This window comes from Saccostrea echinata, unplaced genomic scaffold (assembly GCF_033153115.1).
Source record: "Saccostrea echinata isolate AGI-Se365-2 ecotype Australia unplaced genomic scaffold, CSIRO_AGI_Sech_v1 ptg000057l, whole genome shotgun sequence".
Taxonomy (NCBI): Eukaryota; Metazoa; Mollusca; class Bivalvia; order Ostreida; family Ostreidae; genus Saccostrea; species Saccostrea echinata.
The window spans coordinates 7,182,612-7,202,164 of NW_026889806.1; the positions used below are offsets into that span (position 1 = coordinate 7,182,612).

At 34.1% G+C, this 19,553-nt stretch overlaps 1 protein-coding gene across 1 annotated transcript in view; it reads left to right on the top strand.

Annotated features, from left to right (window-relative positions):
• Window positions 1-2,323: 2,323 nt before the first annotated feature.
• The window catches only part of LOC133174366 (uncharacterized), a 53,140-nt gene continuing 35,910 nt past the window's right edge, over window positions 2,324-19,553 (top strand). Inside the window, exons 1-7 of the mRNA XM_061309484.1 lie at window positions 2,324-2,459; window positions 9,681-9,764; window positions 9,984-10,030; window positions 14,462-14,534; window positions 14,801-14,882; window positions 17,597-17,720; window positions 19,064-19,115. Of these exons, the coding sequence (XP_061165468.1) occupies window positions 2,340-2,459; window positions 9,681-9,764; window positions 9,984-10,030; window positions 14,462-14,534; window positions 14,801-14,882; window positions 17,597-17,720; window positions 19,064-19,115 (582 nt within the window). The 5' untranslated portion in view covers window positions 2,324-2,339. The remainder of the gene's footprint in view (window positions 2,460-9,680; window positions 9,765-9,983; window positions 10,031-14,461; window positions 14,535-14,800; window positions 14,883-17,596; window positions 17,721-19,063; window positions 19,116-19,553) is intronic.

Below are 19,553 nucleotides of genomic sequence, written 5' to 3' on the forward strand. Positions count from 1 at the left end.
AACAGTTTGTTGGAAACCCTGGTCTCCGAAGACTACATAAATGTTATCAATGAGGAATTCTAATATCCTTTTAATATCAACTTTAGGGTACTTGTGTGTAGAATTAGAGTGATTTTTAACAAGGTAATTTTGTTGATGATCAATCACAAGATAAGAAAATTTCCGACTTTCATTTATATTGAAGAATCTGTTGTCTGACTCTACATGTATGATGTAAAGATGCACGGGGGGTGCCCCCTAATAATTTTGCCGATATATAGATTACTATAGAAAACATAGCTACTATATGCTTTTCAACATGACCAATTAAGATTTTTTTATGTCGCTTACAAATTTACCGTTGTAATATCTAAACTATAAATTTAAGAATCGTGGTTTTGTAAATATTTACCGATATATATGCAGTTAAAGTTTTGATATGAAAGTAATGTATTGTTGAAAAACGTATTCCACTGCAAGTCTTAATGTCGCTTCATTTATTTACAAATTTCAAGATGAAATTTTCAGCCGTAAAATCGTTTCGAATAGATTGCAATGAATGTTAAAAAAAGTTTTTTTATCCTATATAAAAAGAAATCAAACCACTTCTCGCAAAGAAATGCATGCATGGATCTCCTTTCATGCTAAATCATAGCTTGTCGCTTAAAATAGATTAACTTCCGTAATGATTTTGTTTTAAATTTTAATCTGAAATTTAAATGCTGATTCATTCTGAAATTTTATCTGAAAGTGACCACGGAACCTTATATCATCGATTCTAGTTGCGAGTCAGCTATTTTAGACAATTGCATTTTCGACATAACAAAATGAATTAGACAAAAACAGTTGTCTCTCTTAAAAATTTAACTTCCGTAACGGTAAATCAGGAAAGTTTTTGCAATAAAGAAATAAATTTTTTTATCATTTTGGGGGCGAAATGCTTCATACTTTTGTTTAATATCGTAAAACTTTGATTTTAACTATTGAACAGATTTTAACTTTTATTGCTGGGAATTAACTTCCGTAACGATTAACTTCCGTAACAATATTTTTCTCGCAAATTTGATTTAATTTCGGATTCATGAGACTTCATGAATCATACTTTAGCATTCTGTACTGAACATCAGAAACGAAAAATTGCAAATTGGTCAAATTCAGCTTTATATAAAAAAATAATAAGACTTGATCAAGCATTAACTTCCGTAACATTACCTTAAAATCAATGGTATATTGAAATTGTTGTAAAAAGTTAACGATACCAGATTTGTGGACAATTCTTTGTTTTCAAGTTCACTGATATGTCCTTTAGAGAATAATGATGTTCATTTTGCTTTTTGAAACAATAATTTTTTTTCATGTTTTAAATTCTGAATTGGTCCATTTATCGTAGAATTAATGTTTTGCCCCCTCAATAAAAACGCCTGATGACCTTTTTTTCCCCTTTTGTTTTGCTTGTCAAGGAATTTTGGTAGTTGACAGTGCCTCCTCCCCCCCCCCCCCCAACTGAAAATGTATAGCTGTGCCCCCCCCCCCAACTGAAATTGCTTCCTACGGGCCTGGCAATCACTGAAAGAGTAGCATTGATGGAGAGCCAGGTGGGTCACCCCAGTCGGCGCACCGACGGAGGTTGTGGTGGAGTAGTGTCGAAACAGAAGGATACACCTAAAGACTTTTCCACTTATACGTCATAGGTAATGACATTGTAAAAGCAGTAAAGCGGAAATATGTGAATCCTCCTCCATTCTTATTTAGAAAAAAATCCCACGACAGAAATATGGCAAGCCAAAATAAAAAAAAATCGCCAAAAAAAAGAAACATAAAATCTTTTCTTCGCTGAGAGATACATGAGATAGCATATTATTACGTACATTGTATTTGACCTTAGGAAGGGTTGGGGGTGCAAACTCATAAATTTGACATTTTCCCCTGAAAATCTTTATTTGGAGAGAAGGGAGGGGAGTATATACCTCCTGCTTGATCTAATTTCAGTGTTTTGGAAATCCACGGAGATGCATTGCATGGACCGTTGGAAAATGCTTAATCAGAGAGAGAGAGAGAGATTTTGGAAATTTGTGGAGATCTTTTGCATGGTTCGTGGGAAAATGCTTGAGAGAGAGAGAGAGAGAGAGAGAGAGAGAGAGGGCTAGAGAGAGACTGAGCCTGTTGTTGGCGAGGTTCTCGGCAACCAAAATGAATTTAACTTGTTTCCTCAGAACCGACAGCATTAGATTTGATCGCTTTGATGTCACGTGACTTTACGTCTAGGATTGTCAATTGCACGTGCTAATTTCGCGGTTTTCTTTCCACGGAATATTTACCGTTATGTGATCGGGGATCAAATACAACCGTGATCTTCAGACATGAGAAAACACACAAAATGTATAGAAGGTGCAATGGACGAGTTCCTGTCCTCAATCGGTCTGTGGAGGAAACCAATTGCCAGAGATGGGTTTTCTCTGTTCAGAGCGGTTTCTGAACAGGTACGTTGTAGTTTACTAGTTTATATTCCAAAGTTTGTGAACTTCGGATGAAATGGAATTGCTTATTGCCCGATTAATTTCTTTGATCGTTTATTTCTTACTTTTGTTTGTTTGTTTTTGTTTTGTTTTGTTTTTTGTTTTTTGGTCACCTGAGTCGCTCAGGTGACCTATTGCTATCTGTTGTCGTCCGTCGTCGTGCGGGTGTGCGGAAACTTTTCACATTTTCGACTTCTTCTCAAGAACCACTGGGCCAATTTCAACCTAACTTGACACAAAGTATCCTTGGGTGATGCACAGGGGCAATACGTGTATTTTTTATGTGTAGTAGAGAACAGAGCGGATAAGATGCCCCTGTGGGTGATGGTGATTCAAGTTTGTTCAAATGAAGGGCACGTCTTCTTCCAAGGGGAGATAATTAAGAATAAGTGAAAAAATAATGGCATCTTTTAAAAATCTTCTTCTCAAGAACCACTGGACCAGGTAATATGAAACTTATACGGAAACATCTTCAGGTAGTGTAGACTCAAGTTTGTTAAAATCATACCCCCAAGGGAAGCTAGGGTGGGGCTATACAATGGACGATCTAAGTTTTACATAGGAATACATGGGAAAAATCTTTAAAAATCTTCTCCAGAACCACTGGGCCAAGAAAGAAGAAACTTATGTTGAAACATCCTCAGATAGTATAGATTCTAGTTTGTTCAAATCATGACTCTGGGGGTTGGGTGGGGCCACAAATTGGACGATCAAAGATTTACATATAAATACATAGGAAAAATCTTGAATGATCAATCTTCTCAAAATAGCAAAACCATGATTTGTCTTATTTATATAGAAGCATCCTTGGGTAATGTTGATTCAAATTTGTTCAAATCATGACCCCCTGGGGTGGGGAGGGGACACAACAGGTGATCAAAGTTTTAGTTAGGAATATTTAGGAAAGATTTAGGAAAGATATTTAAAAATCTTTTTCTCAAGAAACAACAAAGCCATGATTAGTCATTTCAATACACCTTATTTTTACGAGATAGTCATTGATTCTCTCAGAATTAATTCACGAAAGGTGGTTATTGCTCTATATGATCTTTAGGAATACGTTCTATTTCCATTAGTGAACTCTTCAAAATTAGAGGTGCGTTTGGTCATCTGACTGGGACAGCATGGCGTGGCGGATAATACAAAACATGCCAATCTCAATCCAATTTTAAAATGTTAAATGTATTTGTCATTCCAATTAAAGAATAGAAGAACTAAAAAACATGTAAGAGAGCGAGAACCCTAAATTTATCATCCATTAATAAAAAATACGACATATCCGAGGCATGTGTATTGTAATTAGATGTACCATACGATAAATAGATACATACGATCAACAATAGATATAAATTGATATCGCTGTCATTCCTACTCTTGATGTATATAAAGTCCACAGCAATAAAATATTTCATTTGCATTTTCTTAGGAACTGTTCATCGACATTCAACATATTGTTTACATGTTTATGTTACGTTTGTCCCAGAAATCCTGCGAGATTTGTACATTTTCCGACTTTTTCACAAAAGAGCGCACTAAGAAGTATAACTCTTCCATAGTGGAAATAGAACGCATTAATACTAATATACACGAGAATGAAATTTTCTTATTCTATCAGTTTATTTTATACTCTGTGGATCCTCTATGGATTGTGTTATATACTCAGGTGACTGTTAAGGCCCTAGGACCTCTTGTTTTAGGTTATAGGAAATAAGGAAAATTGCAGGAATCGGATTATAACTACTGTAATGTTCACCAATTTTCATTTAGTTTCCACATGTCTTTAGAACAGTAGAAAGAATATGCTCATATAAATCTATATTTTCATTTCCAAATATTTTTCCTTAAGATTCTTTGCAAATTAGAAAAAGTTCATGTTCTCATGAACTACCGTGGGATGAGTAAGAATATTTCCATTGTGATGTGATTGAAATAAAAAAATAGTGCAAAATTTTCAGGAAAAATCAAGGCCATTGACTTTATCATGATGTGCTAACGCGCTTCATGAAATATGCAGGCGTGAAGTGTCGTAGTTCATGTCCTCATGAATTCTCAATTCATCACTTAAATAACAATTGCAAGTCAAGTTTGTTGAACAACCATCAAAAGAGTTGACTATCATATAATGATATCATATTTATATTTATATATATATATATATATATATATATATATATATATATATATATATATAGATATATATATCACTTAATACTGGTTTATTAATCAAAGCTGCACCCAATAGAGTACGTTACAATTTCATTCTAGTAAATTCATGGGTCCTTAGTATAATTATGTTTTAGATTTGATCATGATTTAGTCACATTACAAATATTGAATAATCTGTATAATGTAATATTTCAATATTCATTAATGTTCATTTTTTTTTGTGGTTGTGAAAATGAAGCTGTAAATTTTGACATTGAAGTCTGTGTGGAGAAATTGAAACAAGCTAGTAATATATTGAAGGAAAACATCAAATGAATCTCTGCATCAATGACATGTGATGATGCTTATGATTTCTGCAAGTGCTGCAGCGATAGTGGACATAAAAATAAATGTAGTGTCCAAGATATTTTTTCATTTGCATCTGTAATAAATTCAAAAGAAAATTTTGTGCTAACTTTTCTCTTTCATTTTTTCAAGTACAATGATTAACTGGAAACCCTTGTATGCTTTTATACTGCCTACTCCCGTTCTTGGGAGCATTTCTTCTAAAAGCTTTTTGTTAAGTTACAAATTAATAATCAGATTAAAATGAGGAAAAAAAAGAAATGCATTTAAAACCAACAATTTAGACATAGTATAAAACAATTTTTGATTGTTTTTTTTTTTTATGACTTACAGTTAAACTCATTTAGTATGAACAGGGATATAGTGAGTTTACAGATATAGCAAACTTTATTGCCATCCTTGGCAAAATTCTTAACAATTCCTTGTAAAATTTTATAGATATAAAGAAAACGGATATAGCGAATTATAGGAAACTGATTTTGTGTCCCCTAGAAGTTAAAAAATGACAAGTTTTACATCTTTTACAACCAATTTAAAAGATCTACATTTTTAAAATATTGAACTGACATTTATTTTGTATTTATATTTGAAACTCAGTTCATCCAAAAACTATTGAACTTCAAGATTAATTTTGCATTTTATACTTCCTAAATACATTTGGTAGTCATACTTGAATGAAAAAAAAATCTATAATGCGAATTCCCTTTGTATATTTTTTTGAATTGGACTCCTTATATATATGGATATAACGATTGAATTACCGATATAGCAAAGTAAATTCGCTAGAACTTTGCTATAACGGAGTTTTACTGTGTATATGCATGCTATCAATATGGATTTATTCTATCAAAACAATAAAAAATAATACCTCATTTACTCATGCAATTTCTAACACTACTACAAATAGATTGGCCACAGCAGTTGATAAGGACTTGAAAGGAGGGAATGCATTGATATGATTTAAATGCAGTATGCTGTCTCCTAAAATGGCTAGTTCATTTGTTTTTGGCGAAAAACTTCTTTAATTTGTTAAGAAAAAGTAAATACTGTAAACCAACTTTTATTCGCAAGCGATAAATTTTTGCGAGGTTTGCGAGAGCTTCGTCATCGCGAATATTTCTCACCGCGAACAGGTCCTTAAAGTCTCTCTTTCTATTAACAACAGATCCAAAAAAAGGCTTGATCGCAGAAATTAATCGTCGCGAACTAGTTTATCCCCGGTAAATCGTGAAATAAAGTCGTCGCGAATAAAAGTTGGTTTACAGTATGATGTACAATGCATTGTCCCGGAAGTAATGAAAGTTATGAAAATCTGAAAAAAATTTAAATTAATATTATGATATACTTCTGACACATAAGTCTTAAATAATTTCAGATAAATGGATAAACTTTGCAATTATATTCAGCAAACACAAACAATTAGAAGAGAATACCAAGCCACCCTGAATTCTCATAATTCAACTGTAACATTTAGATTTGGAACTAATTGTTCAAGAAAAAAAGGAAATTTGAACTGAAGTTTACAATGTTATGGGCAGAGTAAAAAACTGGAAAAAATTATGACTGTTCAAAGAGAAAGATAAGACAAGAAAAGGAGCTTGAGATATACACATAGAAAGTCACCAGTGATGATGACCAAAGATATTGCAAGCCATCAATAAAAGGATAAAATTTTTGGCAGATATGTTGGTGAAATTGTCATTTTTCAGATACTCTTATCGAGACTAGTTTCTAAAATTTAGTAAGAGTCATGATAGAGGTGTTTTTCCCTTGTACAGATTCAGCTTAGAAAGGGGAGCTGCCATCTTTCCATAGGAATAGCATCTTCTCTGAGCCAAGGGTGATGATCTGCTCTCCTCTTCATGTGAAAAGAAAAGCTAGAGGAGCGGATCATCACCCTTGACTGGTGAAGATGTAGGAATATTGGCTTTACTAAAAATGTTATTGCCATCAGAATAAGGACAAGGCAATGAAGTATATTCACAACAAATATATTGGCACCAGTTAAATGTCATATATTCTTAGCAGTGGAGAATACATCCATTTATATCCTGGCAGACTGGAACAAAATTTGCTATTGGAAATGGGGTACACATAGACCAAACTGCAAGACAATTTCAAAACTTCAGAGCTCCAGATAATTTTTTACCTCAAAGTGTATTTACTCCCTGATTTTCAAATTAATGCAGATTTTGCCTTTCAGCAAAATAATCAAAAAGTATTTTGTTAATCTATATTGCTCTTTTGATATCTAATGTGAGTTTTAGTTTGTTATCGAAATAAGTATTTTTGAAAGAGGAATGTAGAGAAAAAAAAAGGACAGTTTCTGCATTTACCAATTAGGATAATGAAATTTAAAAAAAAAAAGGACAGCTTTTAGCTATAACTTAGAAACATTTCGTTTCTTTCACCAGAAAGACCATACATTAGGCAAAGTTACCAAGGGCACACAGACCTCCATTTAAGATTAGGTCTATATTGATCATAGCAAGAGTTACCAAGAAAAATATCCTTTCTTTGGCCAGATAAAATTAATCTTTAGATTTTCATCCCCACTTGCCCCTCTCAAAATGTCCCACCCCATTGTTTTTGTTCTTGTTTTGTTTTTTGGTATCAAAAATATATATTAGGTTTTGCAGTGTAAATTGTTGGCATCGATCGAGGTAAAAGTTTTAGAGTTACTCCTCATTTGCATTAAAAGTCCGTGGCGCTATTTATAGCAAAGGAGCATGTGGAAAGCAAAAAAGCAATTAATAAAGGTTGTCGGTGGACTTAAGATGATATTATTGCTACAGAAAATGGTAAATATATAAGAAATGTTAAATAAACAGTGATAAAGAAAAAATTGGACACCATACGTGTTTTGTGCAATATTGATAATATTGACGTGTACACGTCAAGAATGAAAAATTTGGATGTTTTATGAACAGTGGAAATCTGAGATATTTTCATACAAAATACAAGTATTTAATATTCAAATCTTACTCCTGAACTGAAAATCAGCCTAGGTTTTTCTGAATACGCTTATAAATCAAATTTTCCTTTTGATAAAAGTTCAAACACTGAGCTGACCTCAATTCACATAATTAGTTAAATCGTCCTTGTATCATTCAATCCATCGTACATGTACGCAGTACTTTTGTAGTGTAATGCTTATTTATGATTGCTAATGCGTAATTGTACGCCCTGTTTTAATTTTTAATGTGTATTTTAACAAAATCAAGGCATTTTTCTGCAAATACACACCTTATCTGGAGTTCTGCTTCTTGCCAATGGAAAAAATGTAAACAAAAATTGTATTCAAAACAATTAAAAAGGTCCATTAATATTTTACTTGCATATGCACAGTTGGAGAGAAAATATATCGATCTCCATAATGTTGCTCACTGTGTGTTCTTAACATATTGTGACAAAATATTCACCACCACTTTTTAGCTCACCTGATCCAAAGGTTAAAGTGAGGTTTTCTGATTGAAATTTATCCGCTGTCTGTCGTCGTCATAAACTTTTCACATTTTCGTCTTCTTCTCCAGAACCACTGGGGCAATGTCAACCAAATTTGCTACAAAGCATCCTTGGGTAAAGGGGATTCAAGTTTGTTCAAATGAAGGGCCACACCCTCTTTCAAGGGGAGATAATTAAGAATTAGTGAAAATGTGATGACATCTTTCAATATCTTCTTCTCAAGAACCACTAGGCCAGAAAAGATGAAACTTGCATGAAAACTTCATCACACATCACTTAGTGAACATGTAAGTTGGTTCAAATCATGACCTTCAGGGTAGGATGGGGCCCCAAAGGGTGATCAAAGTTTTATCTAGCAGTATACAGGAAAAATCTTTAAAAATCTTCTTCTCATGAACCATTATGGGCCAGAAAAGTTGGAATTTATGTGAAAGCTTCATTACATAGTGTAGATTCAAGTTTGTTCAAATCATGACTCCCAGGGTAAGGGTTGCACCACAATGGGAGATCAAAGTTTTACATAGGAAAATATAGAAAACAATCTTTAAAAATCTTTTTCTTTTTTTCAAAAAAGAGGAAATGCTTGATAAGTCATATTGATATTGGAAGCATCTTCAGGTAGAGTAGATTCAGGTTTATTCAAATCATGACCGGGGGTAGGGTGGGGCCACAATAGGCGATAAGAAGTTTTACAAAGGAATATGAAGTGAATAAATCTGATGAAAAACAGGAGGACTTTGAAATGACTCAGGTGAGTATTGTGACACATGGGCCTCTTGTTTAATACCTCTCCTGGTCCTGAAATAGAGACCATTGAAAAATATTTCTTGTTAATGCTGAGGTAACTAAGGCAGGTTTTCTTTTATCAACTTCAACCTTGTGCAAGAGGTGATGGTCAAAAAATTGAAAATCAGATGAATTTGATATTCACTACTTACATTGAATTTTTCTTAGTTTCTTTCTTATTGCCATCATGCATTTTGAAAGGAAAGATATTGATCATTTTCAACAGAAAATGTAATTATAATTTTCAATGAAAATGGGAAAAAAATCTACTATTTTTTAAATTCAAACATTCTTTTATATTACTGAAAATTTACCTTTGGAAATCATAATGTTATGATTTTGGTGTATATGAATATATGTGTATATGTATTCATTGGTGTATACGAATGAATGTGATCCATTCTGTATTTTTTTGGAATCTAGATTTACCTCACACAAGCTTATTATAAGGAAATCTGTGATGCAAGTAGGAGTGTTTTCTCAAGGATATGCACCCAAGAAGACTATGTAAGTTAAAACTTCTGAGATCTTGGAAGTGAGTAGATTTCACTGAAAGATCATCTGCTTTTTAACTAAAATATTGTCATCACGATTGCCAAAAATAATATTATTGAACTCAATAACAAATATACTTTGTATTTCTCCCTATATAATTTTGCAAAACACATATACAGCTTATATGAAAAATATTTCTGAATTGATTCTGTATAAATTCTTGTATTTTAGGTCTGGAATGAACAGGATGTAATGCAAACACTATCCCACATGTATAGGTAAGGAACACTATCCCACATGTATATGTAAGGAACACTATCCTACATGACTGTATAGATAAGGAACACTATCCCACGTGTACAAGTAAGGAACATTGTCCCACATGTATAGGTAAGAAACACTATCCCACATGTATAGGTAAGGAACACTATCCCACATGTATAGGTAAGAAAAACTATCCTACATGTATAGATAGGAAAGGAACACTATCCCACATGTATAGGTAAGAAACACTATCCTACATGTATAGGTAAGGGACACTATCCCACATGTATAAGTAAGGAACATTGTCCCACATGTATAGGTAAGACACACTATCCCACATATATAGGTAAGGAACATTATCCCACATGTATAGGTAAGAAACACTATCCTACATGTATAGATAGGAAAGGAACACTATCCCACATGTATAGGTAAGGAACACTATCCCACATGTACAGGTAGGGAACACTATCCCACATGTATAGGTAAGGGACACTATCCCACATGTATAGGTAAGGAACACTATCCCACATGTATAGGTAAGGAATACTATCCCACATGTATAGGTAAGGAACACTATCTCGCCTGTATATGTTAGAAATACTATCTCACATGTATGCATGTGGAAATAGAGGATGTTCAGTGATTTGTAGTTGGGTATGGAATTTATTTCACTGGAGGAAGAGGATTTTTTTAATATTGTAATGAGTAAGAAAGGAGATGGGTGAACATGACGAGCGATAAGCCTATAGTGTGACAAACATGAAGATGAAAAATTAAATTTCAATTATATCAAAATTTTCCTTGATATTTCTTCTAACATTAAAATATACTTTATGTAAAATCTCTACAATTGCAAAAATCCCTCAAAGAGTGAAATTATTTGCCCGTGAAATATTAGACACACACCAAAGGGAGAAAAAAGAGTCATTTTCTCATACTATAACACTATTTTTTGATTTGAGTGGGTCTTCTCTCCACCTTTTTGAAAGTTATCCTCAAAGTTTGCATAAAAATATACATTTTTTGGTTACCAAAAATATGGAGCAATGACCCACTATACCTTAAAAATATACTTTTATGACATAACATTCGTATCTTTTCGAGAAGTCCATTAAGTCAAGGGTCATATCACAAACATGATTTAAATGCCACTCTTCATCAGGACTTGTGTAGTGTAGTGGTTTGCGTGCTAGTCTCAAAAGAAAATGATACTCAGGGTTTTTAGCTCACCTGAGCCGAAGGCTCAAGTGAGCTTTTCTGATCACATTTTGTCCGTCGTCCGTCCGTCTGTCTGTCCGTCCGTCTGTAAACTTTTCACATTTTTGACTTCTTCTCAAGAACCACTGGGCCAATTTTGACCAAATTGGTACAAAGCATCCTTGGTTGAAGGGGAATTTAAATTGTTAAAATGAAGGGCCAAGTCCCCTCACAAGGGGAGATAATCAAGAGAAGACAAAAATAGGGTGGGGTCATTAAAAAATCTTCTTCTCAAGAACCACAGGGCCAGTAAAGCTGAAACTTATATGGAAGCATCCTGGGGTAGTGTTGATTCTGAATTGTTCAAATCATGACCCCCGGGGGTAGGGCGGGGCCACAATGTGGAATCAATGTTTTACATAGAAATATATAGGAAAAATCTTTAAAAATCTTCTCAAGAACCACAGGGCCAGAAAAGCTGAATCTTATGTGGAAGCATCCTGGGGTAGTGTAGATTCTAAATTGTTCAAATCATGACCCCCGGGGGTAGGGCGGGGCCACAATAGGGAATCCAAGTTTTACATTGAAATATATAGGAAAAATCTTTAAAAATTTTCTCAAGAACCACTGGACCAGAAAAACTGAAACTTACGTGGAAGCATCCTGGGGTAGTGTAGATTCTAAATTGTTCAAATCATGGCCCCTGGGGGGAGGGTGGGGCCACAATAGGTATTACAAGGGGGGAGTCTGGTAATGAACAGCATGGCCAAAGTTACTCAGGTGAGCGATGTGGCCCATGGGCCTCTTGTTATTGCTAGCTAGGGTTCGAACCCCAGAAATACCACATTAATTTTTTTTTAATAAAAGAATAAATTTTGCCGAGAAAATTGTCCTCGGAAAAGTTTTGTTTATCATAATTTCATGAATTTCAATAATGAGACAATAATAATTGTCAAAATTCACAAACTGAACATGATTTATATATATCTGAAGCTATAGGCTTTCTGCACACTATGTTCGCCCATCTCCTTCCATATTCAACTACAAAACATTGAATTTTCTGTTTATATTTCATTGCCTTTGATTTTCCTTTTGCCTCTGTCTTTTGGAAATGCAGATTGTTAAGGCTGTGACGACTCATGATTGAGAGATTGAGATGTCATAGCAAAGCAATTATGAGATGGAAAATTGTAAACATAGATTTTAATAACAATTTAGAAAAACTTTGGCAGTTTTAGTCTCTGTCAGGATGGTAGTTATTTACTCTCGCTATTTTAGTTATACATGTAACAGGCTAGGATGTCATTTTTCTAAAACTCTGAAGTGTTCATGAAGGTTAGGAAAATTGCCGCACTTCAGATATATTTTCACACTGAAAAAAGCTTCACTTTCATTCAAGACATAAGTAACAGTATTTCATTGTTGAAAATGTGTACAGGATAAGGAATGCTATACATCCCACATGCATAGGTAAGGAACACAGTATCCCACATTTATAGGTATGGGACACTATACCCCACATGTATAGAAACTCTATCCCATATATAAAGTACTAAGGAACACTTTTCTGTCTGAGTAAGGATTAGAAATGCTGCATTATTTTGTGTCTGAGAAACCTAACTTTCAAACTTTTTGTAGCTCAGAAGGATTTTCATGGCGTAATTTTGGGAAATATTCAATAAAATTTATATTAAATTTAAATATAATATTTAAATTAAATATTATTAAGACATGAAATTTTATGTTTTTGAATAAAATTATGAAAAAATGAAAATAAAATGTTTAAAGTTTATTAATTTAGGACCCTGCACTGCCCTGATGGGATACAGTAATCTGTTTAGTCTGATTCGAGATAATTCACTTTTATTTGTAATTTGTCAGTTTGATTAAATCCATCCATGACTATAGTTTTCACAACTGAGGAATATTCAGCATAATTTCACAAGTAAATGATTTGTGATGATAAGTGGGAGTTTAAGAAAGCTAGGTCACAAATCTTGCATATATATTTGCCTGTGACTAAAAGATAATGGTTTGAATTTCTTCTGTCCTTTCAAAGATGAAAATTTTGGATGCATTGTATTTTGGCATGAGTTATTATTATACCCCCGCTCCGAAGGAGAGGGGGGTATACTGTTTTTCCCTTGTGTGTCTGTCTGTCTGTCCGTCTGTCTGTCCGTAACAAACTTTGGTCGCAGTTTTCTCAGCAACTACTCATCAGAGGTGCTTGAAATTTTAACACACTCTTTGTTTAGGCATGCCATATGGTGGGATTCATTTTTGTACGAATCCGATGTCAACTTCCTGTTTATCCGTGCGTTTGTCCGTACCATACATAAAAAAATTTGGTCGTAGTTTTCTCAGCAACTACTCATCGCAGATGCTTGAAATTTTAGCACAATCTTTGTTTAGGCATGCCATATGTTGGGATTCATTTTTGTATGAATCCGATGTCAACTTCCTGTTAATCCGTGCGTCTGTCCGTATCACACATAACAAACTTTGGTCGCAGTTTTCTCAGCAACTACTCATCACAGGTGCTTGAAATTTTAACACACTCTTCGTTTAGGCATGCCATATGGTGGGATTTATTTTTGTACTAATCCGATGTCAACTCCCTGTTTATCCGTGCGTCTGTCCGTACCACACATAACAAACTTTGGTCGCAGTTTTCTCAGCAACTACTCATCATAGGTGCTTGAAATTTTAACACACTCTTTGTTTAGGCATGCCATATGGTGGGATTTATTTTTGTACGAATCCGATGTCAACTTCCTGTTTATCCATGCGTCTGTCCGTACCATACATAACAAATTTTGGTCGTAGTTTTCTCAGCAACTACTCATTGCAGATGCTTGAAATTTTAACACACTCTTTGTTTAGGCATGCCATATAATAGGATTCATTTTTGGAACAAATCCGATGTCAACTTCCTGTTTATCCATGCGTCTGTCCGTACCATACATAATAAATTTTGGTCGTAGTTTTCTCAGCAACTACTCATCGCAGATGCTTGAAATTTTCTCTTTGTTTAGGCATGCCATATGTTGGGATTCAGTTTTTACAAATCCGATGTCAATTTCCTGATTATCACTGTGTTTGTCCATAACCGAACTTGTGTATTCACATCAGAGCGGGGGTATTATTAGTGAGCATTCGCTCACAGACTTCTTGTTGTTTTAGTTAAAATTTGATCTGTTCTTATCATTCATTGGCATTATTGTATTCTTTTCAACTAATTTAAGGTTAGATTTTGTTGTGTATGAAATGGTTGGAAAACCCCCAGTGGATTTGACTGGAAATGTTTTCCCACGAAAGGTAATGGTATATATAACTACATTGATTTATTTAATCCTAATATAAATAATGTATAAATTTGTGTCTTTATACAGTACATGTCTGTATCATATGTCGGTTAATATGCATATATTGTCTGTCTGTCTGTATTATTAGTATATTGTAATGTCTGCATGTACTATCATACTGGTGTATACATGTATAGTTATTTATCAGTATGTATATATTTCCTATAACTTTTGTTGATGAAATCAAATTAAAGAAACAATGCTTTCTTGGGTTTTCAGATAGTTCTGTGTCGTTTGGACAATAATCAGTTGGACTGTGTTTACACCAAAGCTTACCACGCAGAACTCGCCATTTGTCAGTGTAAGTATGGGATATGTAGAGGATATTCAATCATTTTGTTGTTGGATGATAAATTTATTTCACAGGTGGGACAGGATTTTTAAAAATATTTTCAGGAGTGTGAACATACCTAAAGATTTCCCCGTTGCTTCTGTCTTTCCGTAACATAATGTCATAGGCTGTGATGTCATAGTTGAGAGGTTGAGAAGTTGTAGCTTAGCAATTGTGAGATTGAAAACTTTGTAAACATGAATTTCAAGAACATATTTGGAGAAACTTTGGCAGTTTTAGTCTCTGTCAGGATGTTTTTTGCTTTTTATCTTATAACAGGCCAGGGAGTATTTTTAACAACATTCTTCATGAACTGATGAAAGGAGGAAAATCTTGAGTTTTGTTGCACTTCAGATATTCTTTCACACTGTGACAAAATATCGCTTTTATTCAATAAATATATTACAGTAGTTCAATGTTGAAAATGTAATAAAAGTGCGCACCTGTATGTTTGAAAAAATTTGGCAGTGACAAGTTTTTTGCTCAAGTGCTCTTGATAAGGTAGTGTCAGTTTGAGGAAAATGTGCAAAATTAATCATTCCTCCCTCCTTAATAACCATCATCCTGAAGACACCAACCCAGATGCTTTCCTAGCAGGTCTGTCACCTCTACTCCAGGGCCTTTGGGGAGAGAAGGGTATCGGCAGTCAGAGCCACCTGATAGAGCATCAGACTATAGTGAATCGGGGCCTGGGTTTGAGTCCCTGTCTGGTCCATCACTTTTTTATTCCTCACCAGTTAAGTTTGGTGCCATAAATGCCATGCACTGGAAGTGACAGCTGACAGACGTGTTGGGGGAGAGTCTTGATTGGTGTCTTCTGGGGTGAAGACCTTTGAGGAGGGAGAAATATGTCAGTCAGGCAGGTTCAATCACCAGTGGCCAGATGGTTCAGTTGGTAGAGCACCTGGCTAGTGATTCAGTGGAGCTGGGTTCAAATCCCAATCAAAGCCCTTTTTTAACACACCTGAGCCAAAGGCTCACATTTTTATCTTCTTTAGAACTGCTGGGCCAATTTTGCCCCAAGGATAGGGCAGGGCAACAATGGAAGATCAAAGTTTTATGTAGGAATATTTAGGAAACAATCTTTAAAAATCTTCTTCTCATGAACAACTGGGCCAGAAAAGTTGAAACTTATGTGAAAGCTTCATTACATAGTGTAGATTCAAGTTTGTTCAAATAATGACCCCTGGCCTTAGGGTAGGGCAGCAATGGACAATCAAAGTTTTACATATGAAATTTCATAGATAGGAAAAAATGTATAAAAATCTTCTTTGCAAGAACAGCAAAGGCTTGATAAGTCATATTGATATTGGAAGCATCCTCAGGTAGAGTAGATTCAAGTTTGTTCAAAACATGACCCTTGGGTTATATATAGGCCTCTTGTTTGCTAGCAGCTATAGCTTAGATATTTTATAGAGAATTGGAAGTTTCCTGTATTAATTGTAAGATATTTTCTGTAAAGGCTTACTGGTCGCATTTTCTCCCGCCCTGGTTACATGTAGTTGACTACAGTGTGTATGCTAATTATTGATTTCCTGATATCAAAGATGTAGTTTTTGTAATTTTATTGGATCAATTCATGAGAAATTTGATTGATTAATGATATGAAATTGTTTTTTTTTTTATAATTTAAAACAATTAAGTTATGAAACTGCAGGTTACTAAAGGAAGATGAGAATACGTATGAAAGAAAAAGAATCAAGTGCAACAAATGACTCGGAACATTTTAATTTATCGTAGCTGGGCGTTCAGTTGTAAATGTAATTTATTTACTTTTATTAGCTTAATGAATGAAAAATGCTTTTAACTTGACTTTAAAAAAGCCCTTTGTTTATGAAATGTTATGGAATGGCTATGTATAAATAAAAATATAAGGTTTGAGGAGGGAGAGGAACTTTGTCCTGGACTCAAGACTATAGACATGTCGAGAACAAATTTCAAAAAGTCAAAGGTTCAAATTAGTATAACATATGGAATAATTTTGAAGAAAAAATTCATAATGTTTTTCTATATAAAAATTATAGAAAGTGGCAACTTTTAAAACATTTTTTTAATAAAAATAAGAATCAAGGTATTCAAAATCTAAACTTTTGGATCGTCAGTTTATGGTCTTCGGATCTGATCAATTGATAATTATGTAAAAATAGCAGCTAGCAATGTAATATTCATGCAGATAACAAGTTCTCATGAATTCTGAAATGGTCCTTTTAAAAAAGATTAGGAGATTTTTTTCTGTTCATCTTCCTTCAATTAATACAAGGATTACCCGATCATTTGATATTGACAGAGGCAGACTTACAAGTATAACCCACGGTAAATTACAGATTTGCTTCAGGGAATATAAATAGATGCTTTACATTTCACGGCTTATGATTTGTTTATATTTGTTACATGACATGTGGAGAAAAAAGTAATATAGTAGGCATGCATGTTTAGACACCCAACAAAAAGTACAAGAATATTGAGTTTTGTATTCTTTTTGTGTTTACCCAGGGATGAACAGCGAAATTAAAGTACAAATTCAGATAATCATCTTATTAAAAGAAAATAAAATTCACCCTTAATTTCATTGAATGGTCTAATGACCTGTGAACTTGGGTTGAAGGACGTCACTAAATGTATCGAAATCTGCAGAAGCAAATCTGTGTACTCTGTCAATTACATTTAGATTTTCCTGTTTTTAGCGATTGTGTATGAGATTCTCTATAGGACTGTGTTCCATCTTCACACGGAGCTCGAGGAATCCGTCCAAATCATCCGTGAGCAAAATAAAAACAAGAACAGGAACGGAGTCTTTCCCATTGTGGAGTAAGTCATTTTATATTGACATATTTAGGAAGCTGCTTGAATAGGGGTTATATAGTTAGAGCAACTTGTTGCTTGGTAACTAATCTGTGACAAACTTGTTATATTCAGATTGCCTTAATTAGTGTATTTTACTGAATTATTTATATCCCACAAAGTTTTGTTGGGTGTATACTGGAATTGCCATGTCTGTTTGTTTGTCTGTCTGTCTGTAGACATTTTTCTGTGTGGAGATGATCTCTGAAATTACTTCATATTTTTTTCCAAACTTTGTACAATTAATCAATTAAACTTGTGTACCAGTTGAAATTTAAGATTGATTTATTAAAATTTAGAAAAGTTCTGACTTCTTTAAAGGGTTTATTGTACATTGAACTTCTCAGACTGGATTGAGAGAAGTGCCATTCTTGTCTGGGCATAACTTTGTAACCATGCAAAAAACTTTTAGAGTCCCATACTAAGTACAAAGGTAGCTTGTATCCATAGTTGAGTGTTGACCCAGTACAAGGTCATTATGGACAAAGGTCAAGGTCACAGGCTACAAAAATATTTAAATTATTATTTTAGCCAGAACTTTGAAATGGAAAACAGTAGAAGCTTTTACCTAAGACAAAGTTTGCTTGTTACTCAAGGGTTTCTCCAGACTCTAACCCAGGGTAATTTCAACAAGGTCATGGGTTTTGGAAGTATAAAATTATTGCTGTATGCCATAACTCTGATGTGGAGAAAAACATTATAAAATACAAAGGTTACTTGTGACCAGAGAGTGGTAACAACCCTGCACCATTGTCGTGTGGACAAGGTCAAGGTCACAAGTTTGAAGTGTAAAATTCTCATTCACAACATTATTTAATAATGAAATAACTCTCAAAGATCATATTGCCTAAAGGGTTGATTATGATCATAGGATATGACATGATCCTGATCAAGGTCATTAAGTCAAGGTCACAGAGTTCATTAAAGTCCCTCACTGACAACAATGACTCCACAGTATCAGTGTTCTTCTTTATTTTTAATTCAGATTTTTGAATATTTTAATTGGAAGAGCTGGCTTCTTAATTTAAAATATTGACTGATCTAACAACTACTGCAAGATGTTGACAAAGTTATCTCATTGAACAACCAGGTCTTAAACAAATTCTTCCCTAGTGACAAGATTGTATTGTGATGCATAAAACACTTTGTAAGAGGGGATGGAGAGACTCGGTCACAGCTGTTCTGATGTTTCTGAAGTGTCTGTCGTTGAACAGCTGATGTTTAAGGCGATTGATTTGTGATTGCACTGTGACAAGATGGGGGGTTGATTTACACACCTTGATTAAGATTTTTTTTCTTGTTTGTTGCAGCGCTGAATCTAGTCCAGACTCCAGCCATAGTGGAGAGGACTCGTTCTCTAAGGTAACATTTTGTAATCGGCTAAAATTAAGTCAACATTTTTGCTACCTCCACACCTTTAAAAGAATGTAATGCTAGTATTCATTATTATACGTACAGATATATGCTCGGGTGATAAAAAAGTTGGTTTAAAAAAGTATCATTTTGACTCGGAATAATCTTTAATTGTGTACTCTTAATGTGTTTTAGATCAAAAGTTCAATATACTTGTATGTAGGCCATTAATATGTAAATGCCTGTCATATAAAACAGATGGCATATACTGTCTATTTGTCAGTAGAATTAAAAGCTGGTATTAATATGGAAATGGTTTTGATTTGCATATTTGCTTTTTTATATCGTAATTACAATAATTTTTGGAATTTGCTCTAATATGTTTTAAGGACAAAGAGTATGACTGACATTAGGTCAGAGGTCAATAAGTGACCTCAGGGTCACAAG